General features: G+C 38.8%; 1 protein-coding gene across 1 annotated transcript in view; it reads left to right on the forward strand.

The window, feature by feature from the left end:
* Nucleotides 1–1,299: 1,299 nt before the first annotated feature.
* Nucleotides 1,300–18,216, forward strand: part of ZBBX (zinc finger, B-box domain containing) — a 166,059-nt gene continuing 149,142 nt past the window's right edge. Inside the window, exons 1-3 of the mRNA XM_006890391.1 lie at nt 1,300–1,367; nt 5,119–5,232; nt 11,948–12,038. Of these exons, the coding sequence (XP_006890453.1) occupies nt 1,300–1,367; nt 5,119–5,232; nt 11,948–12,038 (273 nt within the window). The remainder of the gene's footprint in view (nt 1,368–5,118; nt 5,233–11,947; nt 12,039–18,216) is intronic.

Raw genomic sequence — 18,216 nt, forward strand, 5'->3', positions numbered from 1 at the left:
CTCTCGCTCTATCTATCATCTATCTATCTATCTATCTATCTATCTATCTATCTATCTATCTATCTATCATTGTTGTTATGTGAGTTGCCTATGACTCATATACAATATACAATAGCCCTAAACTCTGCTCTATCTCGTGCCAATCTTATTGTCTCTGACACACCTACCCCCATTACCCCAGTCACTGAACCAATCCATCTCATTGAAGGTCTTCCTCTCCTGCGCTGTCCCTCTACCCTGCTGAGCATGATGTCCTTCTCCAAGGACTGGTCTCTCCTTGCATCATGTCCCAAGTATGTCAGAAGAAGCTTAAGAATCCTTGCCTCCAAGGAGCAGCCTTTCCAGAATGAACATGTTCATTTTCTTAGCAGTCTATGGTATATTCAATACTCTTCTCCAGGACCACAGCTCAAATGCATCAATTCTCCTTCTATCCTCCCTAGTCATTGTCCAGCTCTCTGATGCATAGCAAGTGATTGCAAAGACCATGGCCTGTATAAGGTGCACCTTAGTCTCCAGAGTGACACTATTGTTCTTCAGTACTTTGGAGAGGTCCCTAACAGCAGACCTTCTCATCACAATATGCCTTTTAATTTTCTGGCTGCTGGTGCCAAGAGTGTTGACTGTGGAGTCAAGCAAACTAAAGCTGTGAACAATCTCAATCTCAGCACCATCCATCCTGATGCTGCCAATTGGCCCAGTGGCGAGATCTTTGTCTTCTTGATATTGAGCCTCAATCCATATTGAAGGCTGCAGTCCTTGACCTTCTACACAAGTGCTTCAGGTCCTCCTCAGTTTCAGCAAGCGGGGTTGTGCCATCTGTATAACGCAGATTGTTGATGAATCTTCTTCCAGTCCTAATGTCACCCTTCTCCTCATAGAGTCCAGCCTCCCGGATAATCTGTTCTGCCTACAGGCTGAAAAACGTATGGAGACAGGACACATCCCTGGTGTACACCCTTCCCAATTTTGAACCCTGCAGTTATATATATATATACACACACACACACACACACACACACATATATATATACACACACACATACATACATATATATATACATATACACACACACATATATGGTGTGTGTGTATACATATATATATATAATTTTGTTTGTTTGTTTGACCTTTGGTTTAGCACTAATCCCAGATTATTTTGGTCTCTGAATTCAGTGTAGCTAAAAAATTGTAACTTATATAGTTTTACATCTGGTTTAATTTTTTTTCCATGTCTTGGTTATTTTTCAGAAGTTTTATGAATCACACTAATATTTAGACAATACTGAAACAGAAATCATGAACACAAAAGATTTTGTAGTCCTTCCATGGGGAAAACCTGGGAATTCTGTGAAGCTGAAATACAAGTAAGTAGACATAGATTTTTACTTAAATAGAAATAATTGCCCAGTTTTTATGTAAACTGTCCTTATTGTATAATATTGTTTGGGTTTGCACACAATCTTTGTGAACTCTTATCCATGTTTTCTTCATATTGTTGTACATTTATCTATAAGAGATTAGACTGGAAATGATGTATACTCTACATATGAAATTGAGACATTATATATGAAAAGTGGGCTCATTAACTATTGGAGACCTATAACAGGAAGTTGCAAAGAATTTCATGACTCTTATTCAATACCTGATTTTTATTCTGGATGTTCAATAAGGAATTAATCTGAAATTTAAGTAAAAATGGAAATGTAAGGAGAAATCTGACTTAGAAATCTTAGGAACCTTTTACATGTAGAGGAAAACACTAAATACCCTAACACTTCACGTAGTGAAAGATGATGTAGTGAACTTGTCTTGGCCAGGAATGGGTACTGGGGTTTTTATCTAGTATTTCTAGGTGGAAATACCACATGTGGCTAGCTTTAATGAACAGAAAGTGATTTTCTCACAATTTAAAGGACTGAAAAGTGACTTTGGGGTGCTTGGTCTAGGAGATGTGTGCCTCTGTAGGGGAAAAATTTTAATAATTCTCTCAGTTTCTGTCTGCAGACCTTCCATGTCTCCCTTGGTTTCTGTGCTGCCTTCTTCTCGCCTGCTTGCCTGAGCTGCCCTTTTACTTTCTAAAAGTGATTGCCTTACAGGACATCCCACACTGACAGAGCCTTTTTAGCATGACACAGAAAATCTTCTGCCCAAAGGGGATTAAATCTACATGGCTAGGATGCCAGTACATGTTTTTAGGGGTTACAGTAGTGGTAAGAAGCTGCATTGGGATCACAAAGGCGCGTGATTCCAATCTACCAGCTGCTCTGTGGGAGAAGGAATATTCTCTCCTGTACAGTTTAATACCTCTGAAAACCCACTGGATGGCCAGGTGTGGATTAGTTTTGATTGGATGCAACCTAAGAACAACAGCGTCCAACCCACAAGAGGTCCCTTCTGTCTTAAATTAGTCCTAAGATAACATTCGATAAGAGGTAATTCCTGGGAATTTCATATTATTTCTTTGGTGTCAGAGTATCCCACTCTCTGAGTGTTGATTGCACTTTTTCTCTTTGAAATTACTTAGAGTAACAGGAAATATCTAGTACCTTCTCCTCAGATATCACTGAGGGCCAGCCAGGATGGGTTGGGACAGACTGTCGATTTTTAATTTTAGTGTCCGAGTTGCCTGACCTGGATCAATACTTGTGCTGTTATTCAGCATTTTCAGAACTTTCTTAATGTCTTCTCCACTTTTGAAGTACTGTGTGTAAAACCACTGTGTAAACAGGAAAATGTTATAGAGATACATGGCAATTATCATTGTTAGAGGTAACATCTCTTTGAAGAAGTTACAAGGGTTATTGAGTTGCTAGTGCTAACATTTTTTTTAATTGAAAAAGAGAAAAGGCAGGCAGTCTATACTATTTTCAAGAAGTCTGAATATTTATATAAACATTAATCTCAGAAATCTATTTTAAGAGCATACAAAAGTAGGATGTCCCTATTGATCCTAATAGATAGGTAATATTACATTGTGTTTACAGTGTAGCCTGAAAAAAAAAGTGGTAAAATAGTGTGATCACAGGGGGCTGTGAGAATATAACCGAAAATAGCATAGGGATGAAGAAATCTACCGAGTTTTGCCTAAGAGACATGGTCATTAGATGGGTAATTAATTATTGGGTGAAAACTGTGCCAGATTAAAAAAAAAAACTGAATGAGGACCTTTTGAAATATCCAGATAACTAAAGCTTGCAGAACAAATTTGAAGAGATGATGCTAAAGTATTTGGATTTTATCCTGGAGATGAGAGTTAATTGATTATGTGACCTAGACTCAACCATGTTCCATAGTTTCCAGTCGATGAATACCCACTCTGTGGTCATTGCCCTGGATTCCTCAGTCTTACTTTCCTTCATTCACGTGGCAATGTTTTCATTTCTTTCTTCTCTTCTTCTGGTATTCTTTACCTCCATTCCATGCTCCAACTCCACTTGAATCTCACTGCTAGCACTTGGATTAGTTAGTTAGTTAGTTAGTTAGTTAGTGAGTTAGTTAGTATTCGCATACTTTTCTAGAATCATTTCTGGCTGTCACCAGTACCTTTGCCTGATTTCCTTGCTCTGTGTCCAAGACTGTCTCCAGGAGATGTCCTTTGTTATGTGATAGCTCTGTGCAATCCAACCATGAACTTGATCACTGTGTGTGTGAACCAGTACTTTCTTTCCCTCCTCCCTCCTCTGTGTTCCTCCTGCCTCCTCCAACTCTCGCTTAGAGGACTTCAGAAACATTTAATTTTCTAACCAGAGGTGTGACACAGTCACATTTGTGCATTTGACCTCTTTCCTGGCCACAGCTAGAAAGGATGGTGAAGCATTGTGGCAGGATGTAGGTGAGGACAGCAGCTGGAGGGACCAATCCTGGATTATGTCCTCCGCCCACCCCACAGTCTCCTGGTTCAGGAGGCCCCGCTGCCTCCTCTGTGCTCCCGTAGAAGGCTTGAGCTTAGTCTGAGATTTCCCTTTTGGCTAGGCCACAAGTCCAATTAATTCTGTTTCTTTGCATTTCTGAGAAGCTTTCACTTTTTTCCTTCATTGTCTTTGTACAGCCAGACTAGCATAATCTCTGCATTATTTGGAATTTGTTTCTGAGGGCACATCTCATCAAATACCTACCCGCTTCTACCCTGCGTGGTCTAATCATTTAGAGTGATAGGTCTAAAATACAGACAGGATCATTTTTCTTAGAAGTCTTTTTTTTTTTTTAATTCCCCAAAATTTATTTTTTTTTAATTCATTTTAATGAAAGTTCACAGAGATTTTGGATTTCCATTCATTCATTTGTTGCATGTTTCTCCCTGTCCGCTCCTCCTCCCTCCCCTCCAGTTTACTCGTCTCTTTTTAGAGACAGTTTAACTGCATGGGAGAAGATTGCCCACCTTTCTTCCGTGGAGCAGCTAGTGGATTTGAACCAGGTGTCTTTGGAATTTCAGTGCAGTTGGGCTCTTGGTCCTACCAAAGCCCTAATCCTATGTAAGAGGAGTATTCCCTGAGGAGTGGCCTGCATCTCCTTTTATCTTAGGAGAGATAAACAGAGATAGAAAGCTCAGCTCATTTACAACCAAAAAAAGACATCTGGGAGTAGCCCAGGTCCTTTGCATATTAGTCTCTGTGCTGAAGCTCCTTCATACAAGAGGCAACAAAGAAATATGGAGATCTCTAAGAAATGTCAGTACTGTAGAACAGACAGAGGAAGAACACCTTCTAGAGCCAACACCTTAAATTGGGTCTTCTACCCTCCTTAACTGAGAAGGAATACATTTTCTGTGTGGTAAGGCCTTTCAGTGGTGGTATCACTCTCATGTTGTTATTGTTAGCTGCCCTTGATTTGAAAAGGCCTCATAGCAACCGTATGAACAGCAGACCTGAATCTCACTCTATCACTTTTAAAACAACACTAATAAATCAAGGCACCTTGATTAAAGAAAATTCAAATCGAAGGAAAATGTTAGCTTTGCACTTTGCCTTTCAGAAGAGTTCAAACAAAGTATAGAAATATTTTACCAATTTTGATTTAAAGAAAAATATCTTGTTGTCTTGGTATTTTATTGTTACACTCACCTGTCCCATTTTTATCCCAAATGAGTATTTTGCGTGTACATCTTTTTTCCTTTAGAGATGTTCGAGAACTGAAGGTGGAGAAAGTGCAGTTGGAGTTGGAGAATCAAGCGTTGGAAAAGAAACTACGAGAATTGGACTCAGCAAGGAACAAAGAAGGGGACAAAAGAGAGTAGGTGAAACCTTGAGAGAATATTAGAGGAATATATTGAATTATATAATGAAGTATTTTATACATTGTAATTCTAATGCAAATCTTTATTGAAGGAGTAATTTATGGCTTTCCCCCATGAAGAAAAATTAGGAAGTTTCTGTTCAATTTTATTTTTATGTCTTATATAGCATTTATATTTTTTATTTTATTTTTATTTTTTTTATATTTCTTTTCTTTTAAACCTTTTATGATGGAAATTATCAAACAATATCATATGCAAGCAAGATTCTGCTGAAAATTATCCAAAAATAACTAGAACTGTACATCAACAGAAAACTGCCAGATGTGCAGGCTGGGTTTAGAAGAGGCTATGGTACTAGGGATATTAGAGCTAATGTTAGATGGATCTTGGCTGATAGCAGAGAGTACCAGAAATGTATATCTGTGTTTCATTGACTGTGAAAAGGCATTTAACAGTGTGAATCCAAACAAACTGTGGCTAACTCTGGAAAGCTTGGGTTTCCCAGAACACTTAATTGTGCTTATGTGAAACCTATACTTGGATCTGGAGGCAGTCATCAGAACAGAGCAAGGAAACACTGCATGCTTTAGAATTGGGAAGGGTGTATACCAGATATATGTCCTTTCTCCATCCCTTTTCAATTTATATGAAGAACAGATCATACAGGAGGCTGGGCTTTGTGAGGAGGAATGTGACATCAGGATTGGAGGAAGACTCATCAACAAATTGTGTTACGCAGATAACACAACCATGCTTGCTGAAACTGAAGCACTTGCTGCAGAAGGCCAAGGACTGCAGCCTTCAATATGGATTGAAGCTCAACATCAAGAAAACAAAGATTGTCACCCACGGGCCAATTGGCAGCATCAGGATGGATGGTGAAGAGATAGAGATTTTAACAGTTACTTGGTTTAGTAATCAACACTCTTGGCACCAGCAGCCCAGAAATCCAAAGACAAATTGCATTGGGAAAGTCTGGTATCAGAGACCTCTCCAGAGTGCTGAAGAGCAATGATGTCAGCCTGGAGACTGAAGATGCAACTGATCCAGGCCATGGGCTTTGCAATCACTTGTTATGCATCAGAGAGCTAGACAATGACTAGGGAGGATAGAAGGAGAATTGATGCCTTTGAGCTGTGGTGCTAAAGAAGAGTATTGAATATACCAAGACTGTTAAGAGAACAAACAGGTTTTTTTATGGAGAGGGTGAGACCAGGCTGCTTCTTGGAGGCAAGGATTCTGAAGCTCTGGTTGACATACTGTGGACATGTTGCAAGGAGGGAACAGTCTTTGGAGAGGGATATTATGCATGGGAGGATGGAGGGACAGTGCAAGAGAGGAAGACCCTGGATGAGATGGATTGACTCAGTGACTAGAGAAATGGGGGGTATGTGTGTCAGAGACAGTGAGGTTGGCTCAGGATAGAGCAGGGTTCAGAGCTGAGCTGTTGTACTTAGGTTGCTATGAGTTGCAGCAACATAATGGCACATAACAATAACGATTTGGAATATTTAGGATAGGTATTTAAGCTATGATTTTTTTTCTCTCATATGATTTTAATCAACATTAAATTAAAACTAGTTTATTTTAGAGTTATTTTTATTTATTGTTTTGAAGGCTCTTGTATGTAATTTTTATAAAGTTTATTTATATCATTAGTGTGTTTGAAATTTTTCTAGCAAATATTCATTTTATGACATTTTAGCAGTGTGCATTTGTTTTGACTATATTGAGAAGGTTTTGTGGTTTTTTAAAAATTTATTTTATTTTTATTATTTTTTGTGTGTGTACATAAAATTGGATCTGACTGGTATAGGAGGAGACGGCCCCTCCTTTTCCAGGCTGGATTAGAACCGCTCACCTCTGGGATTGCAGTGCAACTTCTTGCCACTAGGCCACCAGAGCTTGCCTGAGCAGTTTTTCTGTAAACATTGTAAATATGAAAATTTAAGTGTAGCCAATTGATATCTAATAAAAGTATTCTTAGAGAAAAATCTCATTTTCTAGAACCACTTTGAACAATGGAAAACTGTTTCCTACAAGTGTCTTACTTTTTAAATTGTATTTATTTTTCTGTGTGTGTGTGTGTACTGTCAAATTAGATCCGACTGGTACACGAGGAGATTGCCCCTCCTTCTCCAGCAGAGCATCTGGTGGATTCAAACCGCTTGCCTCTGGGGTTGCAGTGCAGCTTCTTGCAACTAGGTCGCCAGAGCTCCCTACGTGTCTTATTTTTGTGTAATATTCTTTACAAACAAAGGGACTCTGGTGGCCTAGGCTAAAGGAGTTGCAGTGGAAACCCAAAAATACATGGTTCAAATCCACCAGCTGCTCTGTGGGAGAAAGATGGGCAGTCTCTTCCCATGTGATAACTGCCTCTGAAAACCTGCTGGAGGGTCAGCTAAGGGTCAGTTCCAAGTAGATAAGAAACAACAAAAGTTGTATATACATGTGAGTTGCGTGTAGTCATGTGCACTTGGCATATCTTTAACATTTTACAGTTGAGATCATTCATAAAGTATGTAGATTGATTCATATGCTGCTTTTTTGCATCATAATATCTCTGTACTCTTGCCATAATAATACCCACTGATCTAAATAATTATTTTTGTGGTTGCATAGTATTTCTTTGTATGCATATAAGGGCTTTATTTTTTCATATCTTTATTATTTTCAGTATATTCTGATTATATTTGCTGTTGTGAGTATCACTCTACACATTTCTTTCTTGAAAACTTCTGTAGGCTAATATTTAATTGTGTTATTTCAGGCCACAGTATATTTACATTTTACGTTCTGAATGACATTATGGAAGGGTCTTTCAAATAGATTTTAACAGCTTATTCAGGCTGTTCGTTCATAGGGTCGCTATGAGTCGTCTACGACTCGATGGCATTAAACAACAACAACAACAACAACATACCTATGCATGTAGAGTATGATAAAACATGTCATATATCATTTCTGTTAGTAAATATCACCATAATCTTTGTATGTTTAATTTAGTTTAGATTTATGCTTAAAATGATGATCTTCAAATACCTATGAAGCACCTTCTGAAGCTGTAAAACAAATTTAAATATATTTATTAAGATATATTCCCTGTATTAAACATTTATCATTAGGCTCTGTTTTTATATGCTATGCACTAAGATTAACAGCACAGTGTTAATCAGAAACTTCAGGTCCACCTAATCATAAATGCTCATGCAGTTATATGAGTCCATATTGACTGATATTAACAGTTCTATCTGTGGCTTAGTTCTCCAGTTCCTCTGTGGTTTTGGGGGTTTGGTGAAAAGATTTGCTGGAAGGTCCCACAGAGACTCAGACACATCAGGGGAATGACTCAACAGGATTGCAAGTGTGCTGGCCAGTTTTTTCACAGAACCTGGCAATCCATTGTCTTTGCTGGATGCTGCTGGAAGCCTAAGCAGTTACACTCCCACTCCTGTGTTAGTGTTTTCACACACACATCAGTGTGGGGAATGCTCTCATATATTGACCCTGCAGCTGTTGCTGATTTGCAAGACCATGCAACCGGAGTAGTTGGAGACCACAGGGCTCTGAGGTAATGACTAAAAAAACCCATCGTTAGGCTAACATCACAGTCAAGCCCATAGATATTTTAATTTCCCATTACCTAAAGGATCAACCTCCCCTTTTACCATCATCTATATTTAGGGAAATTTTACTCCACCCATTTTAGAGAGTCCACTTCTGATTTGCCCACTCCTGTCAAACTAGTACTCTGAGGAAACAAGCATATCTTTATCTGTAAAGAGTCTCCTATTACAAATGAAACTTCCAGTATTCACATCCATAAACAAAGGTCCAGTCCAGAGCAAACCATCAGGTAACAGTAATTAATACTAGTTTTCAGAATGAAGCATCTTTTCTTCATCTGGTTGGGTTCCACTCAGCTCTCTGTGGCTGGGGACTCAGGAGTCCACACTTCTTCCTGTGTTTCAGACTGGCTGGTCCCCTCACTTAACCTCAGCCACACATGGGCCAAGGCAACACACGAGGGATTCTCAGTAGCCCTTGATCCACAAACGGGCAGCATTTATATATCTACTTATCATACGAGATGGACCGTGCTGAAGGAGCAAGTCCAAGCTCAGCTCAGCTCTTCATTATTGCATATCTTCTACTTCCGCCCATCAGGTGGGCACAGGTGGTCATCATGAGGTTAAGCATTACCACCCCCCCTCCCCCAGCTTCTTTTAACCTTAAAGTCCTGCAAAGGGAGTTCTGATGCCTTCTCCTTCCTCTCACTAAGTAGACCCAGGTGGTCAACGTGAGTTAATCACACTCATCAGCTCTATCTTGCCACTATTTATTGGCAAACTCTTTTCCTAGTTGTCTTCTTTCTAATGTAACTGTCCTCAGAGTACTGGGTGAGATTTAACCTTTCTTAAGCTTAACTTCACATTCTATACCAAATGCTACTACTTTCTCTTAGCATTCTTTTAGGGAGATTTTTTTTTTCTTTTTTAATTTCCTATTAATATCCAACTGGCTTACATTTTCCTCTAAATTACAATGTGCCTCATCATTATAACGTCTAGTATTCATCCCGTGTTGCTACGTCAGTACAAGTATATGATACTTCTTACAATAAAAATCTTCATCATTTTTACAGTATGTCTTAACATTTATGAACAAAAACCCCTCAAGCAGAAACAGCAATTTTAATACAGATAAATAAGCCAAAAACCTTAACATGTAAATCTTTCAAGTAATTAACAGTTTCAGTGTCATTCTCTACCCTTTTTTCTTAGGCATAAAGCCAAATTTTCTTTCCATCTTAATAGAAGCAAAAGTAAACTTTTGGGTTGTCTTTCCCACTTTATAGAAATAAACAGTCACCATTTTAACTTGGGAACATCTTTCCAAGCCTCACATTAACAAAACTAAACCATGTTTCTCTGAGTTTGAAACAACAAACCCCACCTCCTTCTGACACCAGTTGCAAAAAGAGCAGATGGAAAGTGTAGTTGGTGGCCAAATCTGACTTGTACTTGCTTCATAAGTGAGAACTGTTCCCTCCAATACTATCCATAGCACCAAGTAATGCTCTGCTTGGTCAGACACGACACCCCCATGCTCCTGCACCTCTTTCTACGAATCATTTGGGTCTCATATTCGTTGTTGACTCACAGACTCTACTCATAATTGTTTGTGATACCAAGAGTTGGGTTTGTTAGGGAAGTAAATTGGACAGTGGGAGAGGAAAATAATATCACCCAATGAAAGTCCAGGTTTTAGCTCAGAAGTCCCAAGGCACATTTCTTCTATTAGACCAGTCTCTGGGTTCAGTCCAGTGGTCAGCTCTTCCTTCCATCATCTGCTAAGAACAGCAACACTTTTAACTGTGGCCTTTAGTTCATGGCTTCTCTGGTCACACCTTGCCACAGTTTCTCTACCAGCAATGCCATTGTCTCTGCACCACCATCACTTGGGTCTTCCTACCAGAGTCTTACTCCAGTAACCCTCAAGACTTTCTGCTCAGTGTGGGAAGCATTCTCTCTTTTATCCTAGTCCCACAGCTGTTGATTGATGATCTGCAAAACTGTGTGTCTTCAGTTAAGATAGCTGAAGACCAGAGGGGAGTAATACGATGGTTAGACAACCAAGTTGTAAGCCACCAACTCTGAAAAAATATGCACAGCATACACATTTCTCTACTAATTGGAGTACTGATTTAATCAAGGTATTTATGTTGTATATCGTGTCAGGTGGCAAAGTTTATGCAATTTCTTCCTGTTCTTCTTTTCAATGATTCTTAGCCAGTTCTTTTGCTTTTCCTACTTTGGACTTGATTTGCACTTTTTAGTGAATCTTAGTTTTCCTTGGAGAATCAAATTCTTAACATCAGCTCCCAAGAATGTATATTTTTTTTTTTCTTAGCTAAGGAATATTTTCTAAGATTTTTAAAAGCAGTACTGAAGTTTGGCTGAGTTTTCAGAATAGCAAAATGCTTTTCTAAACTAAGGTCACACTGATAGTAAATGTCATAGCCAGAATGAGGACCTGCCACTCACCGGCCAGGAAGATAGAAGCCCAGTGTTCTAATCTTGGCATTAGTATTTGTTATCTGTGTGACCTTGGTCAAGTTTTTACTTCATTACATTTCAAGTGGAAATTGCACTTCCTGCTTTAGTGACTTAAAAAAAAATAGAATGTGAGTTTCAAATAAAAGTGCCTTGAAAATGGTAAAACCAAAGTTAGCCTTCCTTGCAATATCTGTCACCTTTCAATGTAGGCACTTTTAAAAACTTTTAATGAGGAGTTCAACACACATCAGGTCTGCTGAATATTTCTCCTTGTTATTTATTTCCTTTTCCTCTTCACATTCACACACCCGTGGCTTTTAAAACTGTATAACAATCTTTAGTGTTTTCTATAAATCAATAAAGCTACCTTTAGTCATTGTAATTGTATGAAAAATGAAACTCTCCATCCTTGTTTAGACATTTAACTTTTATTCCTTCCACTACAGAAGTCACAAATATGCTAAAACTATATTTTAAAATTAGTGAGAATATTCTGACATTACTGATATTTTATTTTAATTCTGTGGTTGACTGGTACATGTTAACAACAACTGAATTTCCATTTCCTGAAACAGGGAAAATGTATTTGTTTTCATTAAAAGGAGAAGTATATTAAGTAATTACATTTTGTTTTCCTTTTATATATCTGAAGGTCAAATGGATGCCATTGGAAATCAGGACAAGTGGGCAAATTGAGTAATCGATCACACATGATGCCACAAAATAAAGGAAATGTTATTAAGGTAAGAAGATGCCATTTGATTCTCAGGCAATTTGATAAGCAAGAAAACATAAATTACTTTTTTTTCAGTCTTGTGTTCCTTTTCATTCTTAAAAGCCTACTAATCTTGTTTCAACCATGCTTACTTAGTGTTAGATTATTTATTTATTCTCTCATAGATTATTTATTGTGCAACTTTTATCCCTCAAATGTATTTGTCATTTTATTATCTATAAGTTAATTTTTAAAAATTTAGTTTGAAGAACATTAACTTTTGTGCTATGTACTTCACTCAGTTCAATATGTGAACTAATTCTATATTAAGCTTATGTTTTTGATATAAGAAACAATAGACTTTTTTCTTTTTTATAGTAGTATATGTGTTTAAATATTCTATAAGCTGTTTAAATAATAATTTATATACAGTTGATTTTGTGTAGGAATGTTGTTGTTGTTGTTGTTGTTATGTGCCATCGCGTCACCTGCGACTCATAGCGACCCTATGTACAACAGCCCTAAACTCCGCTCTGTCCTGTGCCAATCGCACTGTCTCTGACACTCCCATCCCAATTATCCCAGTCACTGAATCAATCCACCTCATAGAGGGCCTTCCTCTCCTGCGTCGTCCCTCCACCCTCCCAAGCATGATGTCCTTCTCCAAGGACCGGTCTCTCCTCACAACATGTCCAAAGTAAGTTAGACGGAGCCTCAGAATCCTTGCCTCCAAGGAGCCACCCGGTTTAACCCTCTCCAGGACAAATCTGTACATAGGGTTTTCAGAGGCCTGCTATTTCAGAAGTGGATGGTCAGTCCTTCTTCTTAGTCTGTCTTAATGTGAATGTTCAGATTTAGAGAAGTATTAGACAGACCAGCAAGTTAAAGGTATATCCCTTCTTGCGGAGTTAACTTTAGTGTCAGTGTTGTCCCTGCCTTTCTCACATGCACCTTTACGCACTTATTTCCTGCTTCACCATCCCACGGGATATCCCTCCACTTCTACCCCCTCCCTTCACATCTATCTCCCTTTCACCAGCCCTCCATCTAATAACTTATATATGAAGCTTCCGTGGCTTCTGTGATTTCAAACACATCAGCTGATGATAGTTCCTTATGTTGGGATCAGTGTCTCTGAAGTTTAGTCGCAATATTTATCGGTCAAAGGCGATGCATCCTGTAGAATGGCTGTGTAGATAGGCTTTTTTTGGACCGAGGGCCGCAGGGCTTTTGGCGTCTCCAAGTACCTGGGAAGATAGGGTGGGTCTGCGAGGTCTGCTGGCTGTCCTGTGAGGTGCCCAACTTCAGCTAGTCAGAGCCGAGCCTCTGTTGTGACCTTTCTGCCGGAACAGATACTAAAAATTACTTTTGAATTGCCCAGTATATAATTGCTTTAACATTACTGTATTATAAAAGTAGCATTATATTATTTTTAAGATTAAAACCATATGTGTGTCTCCTTGTAAAGAATATGGCTTTGTTTCTGAATTCTTAGCTATAAGATCCGTGACTTTGTAAATTTTAAGTTATATTGCTTTTTATTTTTTTTATATACCTATCGTTAAACTTTCATTGGTCCATTTGGCTTCTGCAAACATTTTATTTGGTACTTCTAACACTGTGGCTTTTAAAGTGTAATTTATTTTTTAGTCTCATTCCTACTGAGATTGGATTATTTGATTTTTTGGATTAAAAGCTTTGTAACACACTTTCCAGTTTTCTATTAACTGTAGGAGGGAGGTTGTTGTTGTTAAGTGCCGTTGAGTCGCCTGCAACTCATAGTGATCCTACGTACAACAGCCCTAAACCCTCTTCTATCTTGTGTCTCTGACACCCCTTCCCCCATTACCCCAGTTACTGAATCAATCCATCGCATTGAGGTTCTTCCTCTCCTGTCCTGTCCCTCCACCCTCCCAAGCATAATGTCCCCCTCCAAGGACTGGTTCCTCTTTCCAGCATGCCCAAAGTATGTCAGATGAAGCTTCAGAATCCTTGCCTCCAAGGAGCAGCCGGGCTTCACCCTCTCCAGGATGAACTTGTTTGTTCTCCTAGCAGTCCATGGTATATTCAGTCCTCTTCTCCAGCACCACAGCTCAAAGTCATCAATTCTCTTTCTGTCATTCCCTAGTCATTGTCCAGTTCTCTGATGCATAGCAAGTGATTGCAATGACCATGGCCTGTATCAGGTGCACCTTAGTCTCCAGACTGACATCATTGCTCTAAGTACTTTGGAAAGGTCTATGACAGCAGACTTTCCCAATAGAATATGTCTTTTAATTTCCTGTCTGCTGGTTCCAAGAGTGTTGACAGTGGAGCTAAACAAACCAAAGCTGTGAACAATCTCAATCTCTTAATCATCCATCACGATGCTGCCAATTGGTCCAGTGGTGAGAATCTTTGTCTTCTTGATGTTGAGCTTCAATCCATATTGAAGGCTGCAGTCCTTGACCTTCTACAGCACGTGCTTCAGGTCCTCCTCACTTTCAGCAAGCAGGGTTGTGCCATGTGCATAACATAGATTTTTTTTATGAGTCTTCCTCCAATTCTGATGCCACGTTTCTCCTCCTAGAGCCCAGCCTCTTAGAAAATCTGTTCTGTATATAGATTGAAAAGGTATGAAGATAGGACACATCCCTGGTGTAAACCCTTCCCAGTTTAGAGCCATGCAGAGTTTCTTTGTATTGTTCCATATTTCAGTATTCAGATATTCTTGTGTATATTGTTGATGTGGGCTATTGAGGTGGAACTGACCCATAGCTGATGGATCAATTTACGTATTATTTTATGGCATATATACATTTATTACATTTATATAATATGTAAAAAAATGCTAAGCTTTTCTGCTTCTTGTTCCATTAGTATTCATTGTTGTTATTTGCTGTCAAATGGATTATGACTTGTAACGACCCTATGAACAATAGCTCTGGACCCTGCCCTATCTTGATCCAGTTTCACTCTTTCTGACACTCCTGTCCCCACTAGCACAGGGCTCTTTTTCTATGACTGTTTCCTGGTTTAAGCACAAGTTTTGCATGAGCACAATCAAGTGTTCTAGGATTCCCAATCTTCTCAATGATAGCAACAACTTGTTGTGGTCCACACAGTCATACGGTTTTTTTCCATACTCAATAAAATACAAATAGACATTCATCTGACACTCTTGCTTTCAGCCAAGATCCATCTGACATTGACAACGATGTCCCTAGTGCCGTGGCTTCATCTATACCCAGCTTGTATTTCTGAGAGTTCTCCGCCACTCCAGTTGTTTTTGGATAATCTTCAGCAGGATTTTACTTGTAATGAATTAGTGATACTGTTCAATTATCTCCACACTCTATTGAATCACCATTTTTTTGGAAATGGGAACAAATATGCATCTCTTCCAGTCAGTTGACCCAGTATCCGCCTTCTAGCTTTCTTCGCACAACCTGATGAGTGTGTCCAGGGCTGCATCTTTTTTTGTTGAAATGCATCAATCAGTATTCCATCAATTCCTGAGGCCTTTTTTTTTTCACCAGTTTCTTCAGAGCACCTTGAATTTCCTCCTTCATCACCATTGCTTCTTGATCATATGCTGTATGTTTAAATTCTTCAGTATCAACAAATTCTTTTTGACATTGACCACCTTCCATCTCCTTTGATGATTTCTGGATCATTCAGTGTTCTGCCCAAAGCACCTTTAAATATTGCAACTCAAAGCTGGACTCTATTCTTGAATTCCTTCAATTTAAGAAATGCCGAGTGAGTTTTTCCCATTGGATTTTCTATCTCCAGCTCTTTGCACATTTCATTAATAGTATTTTGCTATGTCTTCTTGAGTTGCCCTTGGACATCTTCTGTCCAGCTCCTTAACTTCCTGATTTCTTTTTGATTTGGCTTCTCATCCATCTAGTACAATATTCAGAGTCTCTTCTGACATCTGTCTCAATCTTCTCTTTTTCTGCTTTAGTAATGACCTTTTGTATTCTTCATGGTTGATATACTTTATATTATCCCACAGCTCTACTTGTTCATTAGTATTTGAGACTTCAACCCTATCTTTGAAATGACTCTTAAATCGAGGTGGGATAAACTCAAGGTCATATTTTGGTTCTCATGGATTTGTTTTAATTTTAACTTTTTTTCCCTTTTTAATTCTATCTGTCTGTCTGTCTATCTATCTATCTATCTATCTATCTATCTATCTATCTATCTATCTATCTATCTTTACTGTACCGCTAGTCGACAACATGGTGGATGGAGAGAGAGTTTGAAATTCGCAGCCGCTTCATCTTACTTGGAACCACAGTAAACACCCGTGGTACCAGCAATCAAGAAATTAGGTGACATATTGAATTGGGAAGGTCTTCAGTTAGGGACATTGCCAAATTATTGAGGAGTAATAATGTCAGTTTGAGGCTTGATTCATGCATGATCTTTCTGATCACTTGTTATACATCTGAGAGAGGGACAGTAAATAGGGATGAAAGAAGAAGAATTGATGCCTGTGAGTTGTGGTGCTGGAGAAGAGCACTGAACATGCTGTCGACTGACTGCCAGAACAAATAAATAGGACTTGGAGAGGGTGCAGCCAGAGTGCTCTTTGGAGACAAGAATGAAGAGGCTTCACCTCACATACGTTAAGCATGTTGCTAGGAGAGTCTATTCCTTGGAGAGGGACATGAGGGTGGAGGGTCGGTGAAGGAGAGAAAGACCTTCAACCAGGCGGCCTGCCATGGTGACTGCCGCTATGAGCTCTCATGTCAGGAAATGTGAAGATGGCACAGGATGGAATGGAGTGAAGACCAGCTGTTCACAGGGTCGCTATGTGTCTGACTTGACTCCATAGCCCCTAAAACAACAACAGTAAGCTGTATGCCTTATAAGACAAAGTATAGATATTAATTAACAATGAGAAGATAGAAGCATAAAGGTGTGTTTCTTTTTCACTACAGTATTTGCTGAGCTCCTTCTGCATGTGTGCCTTTTTGCTACTTTGGAGGCTAATGTTAAATAAGCAGAGGGATTCTTTGGAAGATTTTTTTCTTTTTCAATCTAAGTGTGGTGAAATATAGACATTAAAATGTTTGCTAACACAGCAAATTACATTTTATAAAATTATTGCATTTTTCAGTCAGTAACAATAATTGCATTTTTCATGTTGTGTCACTGCAATTAATATCCTTTTCTAAAATATTCCCTCTCCATTAACAGAATCAGCACTTCCCTTTTCCTTTTTTTCCTCAGTATTGGTAATCATTTATGATCTTTAGTTTCAGTATAATTGCTTATTATAAAAGTAGGATCATATGCTATTTTCTTCAACTCACCTGTTTGCCACTGAGCCAGAATTGATGATATCTGACCCTTCAGTGAGTTAGGATGTATTTGTTTTGTTTTGTATTAGTGTTTTTAAGGCTTATTCATGGTGTAGCATGCATTACTTTTCCTTACAGCTGCATAAATTGTGTGGGTTTGTGTTTATATGTATATATTACATACATGTATTATGTGTACATATACTGTGTTTCATCTTTTTTCCCCCCCTTCTCATTGTGTACCATCAAGTTGGATCCAACTGGCACAGGAGGAGATTGCCCCTCCTTCTCCAGTGAAGCATCTGGTGGATTCGAACTGCACTCCTTCAGGATTGCAATGTAGCTTCTTGCCCCTAGGCCACCAGAGATCCTTTCCATTCATCTTTTGATGGACATTTTAGTTGTTCCTATTTTTAATCTGCAATGTGCACTAATGCACATGTTTCTGTTGTCATGGTATTTGCATTTTTGCCATCATTTCTCCTGGATATATACCAGGGTTGAGTTTGCTTGATCATGTGGTGGTTTTCTATTTAGCCACCCTTTGAAAGCTGTCAGACTCTTCCACAATGATGATGTAGTTATCTGCTCACATCTGCAATCAATAAGAATTCCAGTTTTCCCCTCCCAGTGGGTACAGGGTAATGTCTGGAAACATTGATTGAGGGACAGGAGAGCCTTAACTTCTGGTCATTTAGTGAGTAGAAGCTATGATATAAGCTGTCAGATATAAAGTACAGAATGACTTGCATAATGAAAACCTTATTTAAATCAAAATATCAGTGGCTTGAATTTGAGAAAAGCTGCTGTAAATAAAAATTCTGGCTCATTGATTAGATTTGTGTTCCATCACAGTGGTAGATAGTTGTTGTTGTTGTGTGCCATCGAGTCACTTGCACCTCATAGCGA

The sequence above is a fragment of the Elephantulus edwardii genome, unplaced genomic scaffold (genome assembly GCF_000299155.1).
Source record: "Elephantulus edwardii isolate Elephantulus edwardi_28Jun2011 unplaced genomic scaffold, EleEdw1.0 scaffold00088, whole genome shotgun sequence".
Taxonomy (NCBI): domain Eukaryota; kingdom Metazoa; phylum Chordata; class Mammalia; order Macroscelidea; family Macroscelididae; genus Elephantulus; species Elephantulus edwardii.